We start from the raw sequence: 5,338 nt of genomic DNA, 5'->3' as shown, positions 1-5,338 counted from the left end.
GATTAACTTGCCAGACTGTGGATCTGAGGTCCTGTGGTTTGCACTTCATTACTGCCAAAAATAAAAATAGCGCACTGCACTTTGTTTTCGTTGATACACCATAAAAGGAAGGATAAACTCTAACTATTCAACTAGAGTAGAAGAATAGTTGTTGATGTTGATTAGCTACTTTTGCTAGTCCATCACTATAAACATATCAACGGATATCCTGAATATCCATTGAACTTCTTTGCTTGAAATTCAACAAATAAAAACTATAAATGTTAATTAAATTTGTTCTTCAGTAATGGTCTTTTCATCATCTAAAAACATATTTTATATTCAAGACGTTTTGTAGATTGTCTAGCAAAGTGAATTATATGATATATATGCTTATATATAAGTTTATAACAAACATAACTTTTTATCATAACGTCACTAAGGAGGTAAGATATAACTAACTTAAAATAAAATGATTTTTTTTTCACTACCATATAACTGAGAAGCTGTACCGAATGAATTAATATCAAGATATATAACAATATATAAAGTGTTGATATTAGCTGAATTAAGAATATACAGAATTGAATGGGACATATAAAAATATCAAATCTTGTTTTATAATCTCTGTATTAACACAGAACATATATAAAATACTTGTTTCTTTTTTACTCCAGGATGATTACCATCTTTATCTTAAAACTATTTACATTTAAATAATCTTAATTCATTCTTGAAGTTTTCTAAACACAGCTACGTATCTTACCACAGAGAAACTCATTTTGACAGAAGAGTTGTTCGTCGGTTGAAGAAGTTTAGACCTTAGTTTCATCAACTTCTGACTTAATATACAACCCGGTGCCCTTTTATACACCACTTACCAAGGATAAGCCACAGAATTATATTTTATCCCAATTTTAAAACTCCGCTTACGTTTATTGGTTAAGAAATACCAACCCTGATGTTATACTGTGAATGATATTTCACCAGACGATATTTTAAACTCTTTATCACTGCTCGATAACAACGCCCTCTCAAATACTTCTCTCGTTTCTCATCTTTAGGAAATTTATTTTATTTTTCTTATAATATTCTTACTTGTTTGACCATGATCTGAATAATCTCAGTACCGCACCCAGTCATAAATATCAACAATACGATATAACGTACACGTTCAACAAAAAACTCGCTGAGAACAGGTCTTTGTTCTAGTTTATTAATCTCTCGTATCCGTCTTCTTCTTACATCGTACTTTTAACTATCATATGATTTCACTCGTACAACTTGCCAGTTCTAACGAGTCTGGTTAACGTTAGTGTTAACAATAGTTTACCTACTCTCTAATATTATAAAAGTTCCATCTCTAAACTCTCCAGACAAATGCTCCAAATCTTTATGTTTTCGTGTTTTGCAATGAAAATTATTCACATAACTATATTATATTGAAAAGAATCCTTTAACATACTATGTAATTGTCTTCATATTAGCACAATTAACTCTTTAATCGTATTTGGTTAAAGTTAAACTTATGTTTTGGGTACAATAATTTTATCTTAAGAGTATATATATTGTTAACAAAAGGAGACATCGTATTTTGAAAATAAAGTATAAGTTACAGTTTTCAAACCAGATACAGACTACATTGTTAAGATAAGATACAGGTTGTGAGTTAAGATAAGGTACGAACTGTACTGCTTAATAAAGGTAGAGGCAGAATTGTTAAACAAAACACAGCCATTGTTAACCATGGATAAGTCTACTTTATTGAGCATAACCTGCATTGTTAAAAAGAAGTTATAGATTGCATTGTTAAAATATGGAACAGTCTACATATTTTATAAACAAGGTACTGTCTGCATTGTTAAAATAAGTAATAGTCTGCTTTGTTAAAATGAGTTATTGTATTGTTAAAATAAGATATAGTCTGCATTGTTAAAATGACTTATTGTATTGTTAAAATATGTTAAAGTTTGCATTATTAAAACAAGTTACTATCTCCGTTGTTATTTATTAGGCACAGACTGTACATAATCTTAACAATATAAGCTGTAAAATAATGTTCGACTGCACTGTTAAAATAAGAAACTTCTTTGTTTCAATAAGGCAGAAATTACCTTGCTTAAAGAAGGCATAGCGTGAATATTTGAAACTAGATGCAGTTTGCATTGTTAAAACAACTTAAATTCTGCATTATCAAAAAGTAGAGGCAATCAGCTATGTTTAAAGAAGGTAAAATATGCATTGTTAGAGCTATGTACAGTTTGTTTTGTTAAACAACATGTAAAACATTTACTATGACCTATAAAAGTGACTTAAATATTTACTTATAACTTATTTTGTTTTTCAATATTACTCATCCATTATTGAGATTCAGTTGTTCTTTAAGTATTACAATAAAATATGCCTTATTTTTGGAATCAATGTTTCATAACCACCTTCAATACATGTCTCACATGTTATTACTTTATCGTTTATAAAAGGGTTTCAGAGCGGCATAATGTTCAATAAACATTATTTTTTTATAAATAAATTCTATAGGTTTAATTTAAGTTTCTTAAAGTTCTACAATTAATGTAGTGTAGTAAAAACAAAATTTAGTTCAGTTTTCTTTATAACAAGACTACATCTTGAAATAGAATCCATATGTGTGAATGACTATTAACTAAAGTGTTAAAACATATTGGAAACGCTATAAAATTATCACATTTTTTGGATGTGCTAGGAACAACTCTAATTGTGACATTAAACATGTTTAACATTTTTGTATATTAGAGAAATATGCATCTTGAAATTGAAAAATGTTGAGCTTAATCTTATAGTTGAAGTTGTATAATTTATCTTTGGAACAACTCTGTTTATTGAAACATTTGTATATGTAAATTTGTTTCTATCTTTACATCTTGGCATTTAATATATCAAAAACATTTTTAAAACACAAAACAAGTAACAACGTTTCGACCTCCTTAGGTCATCATCAGGTTAAGAATGGCATTTGAAAAAGTGACTGTCACACTATTTTAGAAAAGGTTAACATGTTACATGTTCATGAATTATTGCTAAAACTGAACATTTTTAGCCTAATGTACTCTTTATATTTAATAGTGCAATAAAGGCTGTTCTTATCATTAGTTAATATCTTATATCTATTTATGGGTGATTCTCTTTCATATCGAAATTCAGTGATTTCATTTCTATATTTAATTGTGTTAAGGTCTAATTCACTTCTCTATGTATAAATCAAAAGATACGAAAATACAAAGTAATTGGCAGCAACAGTTGTTAAAACATGCGTTTATTTGAAAGTGGAATGTTTAAAACAGTCATTTTCAATATCGTGTTGTCAAAGATAAGAAACAACTATTTGTGAGAGAAAATTAAGCAGTTCAGGAAAAGCTATAAATAATCCATCTGTACACAAGTTCCAGTAGTAACATTATAAAAGTAGAAGAATTATCACCTCTGAATATAGCTATCAGTTGTTTCAGGGTTAGGAGTACTTTACCGATCAGGGTTTTATCTTTTGTTACCAGGAGTAGCGGTAGTCATGGTAACCATGTGGGAAAGGATGGTGATAAACTCGAGGGAAAGGTTTGAATAATTTAACAAGAGACGGAACAGCTGGAGCCTGCACTTCACCAGGAAGTGAGTCGATCGTAGTGTCAGCTGGACTCTTGCTGGGGTCAGTACCGATCTCGTTGGTTGAAATCTGGGGTTTGAAGCCAGATGCATCAGCTGTATACTGAACAATGCGTCGTTGCCAATCTGCTCCTGTCATACTGTATGATCCTTTAACGGCACCGAAGCCATCTCCGCTCTCGGAACGGGAGCTGGATCCACCCGTAGCATCAGCAGTGTAGGAGAAGGAGTAAGGAATCGGCTGAAAAAGTCCAAAATTATTCCGTTAGAGCATCACTTGTAAACATCACTTATTCTTACTTAGGCTTTTAGTTGCCAGGCTTATCTCTCACTATAAATTACTCAGTAACTTATTTACACACACTTCCCGCCAGGTGACGTATTTGATACTAGATTATTAAATTACACCTACATATGTCATTTTATTCACTAGTTATTCTGTCTGATTCCGAATGGATTTCAAAGTACTAAAACAACACAAACTTACAGCAGAAGGTGGTTCTGGAACTAATACATTAGGTCTGACTACCCGCAAGGCGTGGGGAGCTTGTCCATAGTATGGTAAATAGCCAGCGTTTGTTGCCAGTATTAGACTCAACAGCAGTGGTATTCCATTTTCTTACTTTTATGAGAATGTTTAACATTATGAATTTACAATGTAAACAATATTATAATATATTCTGAATTTTAGTTTGAAAATCTACCACAGTTGGCGCTTCCTAAAAACAAACAACAGAACAAGTCAAATTCGATGACGAGAAACCCACTTTGAGACTAATAATGGTTGGAGACGGCTTGAATGGGTAATGAAGAAAAACTTTAATATAAGTTTAACATAACAGCAAATGTACAACGTTTCGACAAGGTTTTGTCATCATCAGGTACAAGTGTCTGATGATAATGATGACGATGTACCTGATGATGACAAAAGCCGTCTCCAACCATTAACAGAACAAGTTGTTTGGGTTTGAATTGAACGTCTATATAGGTTTCATTTGGATTAATTTGACAAGTTGATTTAAAGTTTAATGAATCGTTATCGAGATCTTCAAAACGAGCAGGACTTTACTGTATATTAATACGTTCCAACAAATCAACTGCCATCTAGTGTACAATTAATGTAACTAGTAAAAACACTGTAACTAATGTGTTGTCCTCCGGTAGGAACGCGGTAAATTCACGTATTTATAACGCTAAAATCCGGGGTTTGATTTCAGCGGAGGACACAGCAGATAGCCTAATGAGTCTTTACTCTAACACATACAAGAATGCGTGTTTTAAAAGTGAAAATATTATCAAACTTCACAGAAACTATTGATAATTTAATAAAACTGTTTTCTTTCATCAAAAAATCAACGAATGACATTTGTATTTAGGTGGTGTTGGAGAGTTGCAAGAAATGTGGTAATTTCAATAGAAAATATATGAAAAAATAAATCTACATTCCAGAGGGCGTCTTTATGTAGAGGATCAGGAATGAGCCTTACTGAGTTATTGATTCATTTTTCGAAGCCACAGATTTATTCAACAGGTTAAGAACTTAATGAATTGAATCAAAATATTATACACCTAAGTAAACTTGTATCTCATATAAAATCAACTTACATTTATTCGTATATAATATTATTATTTTTAAATTGAAATATAAGTAAGTCTATTCAGTGATTTGCCCTAACATTGATAGGTTAGGAAACTTGTTCCAAAGTGTGAAATTTCTAAGGAA

The 5,338-nt window shown here is 31.2% G+C and overlaps 1 protein-coding gene across 1 annotated transcript; it reads right to left on the bottom strand.

Moving 5' to 3' along the window:
* Nucleotides 1–3,291: 3,291 nt before the first annotated feature.
* On the bottom strand, nt 3,292–4,233 carry LOC106474847 (adult-specific rigid cuticular protein 15.7-like; the record flags this gene model as incomplete). The annotated part of the gene is made up of 2 exons (XM_013935543.2): nt 3,292–3,856; nt 4,103–4,233. Coding segments are annotated over 2 exons (485 nt in total), but the record flags the coding sequence as incomplete, so codon positions are not given.
* Nucleotides 4,234–5,338: the final 1,105 nt, after the last annotated feature.

Source organism: Limulus polyphemus, unplaced genomic scaffold (assembly GCF_000517525.1).
Source record: "Limulus polyphemus unplaced genomic scaffold, Limulus_polyphemus-2.1.2 Scaffold7761, whole genome shotgun sequence".
NCBI classification, from domain to species: domain Eukaryota; kingdom Metazoa; phylum Arthropoda; class Merostomata; order Xiphosura; family Limulidae; genus Limulus; species Limulus polyphemus.
This window is presented reverse-complemented; position numbering and strand designations above follow the sequence as displayed.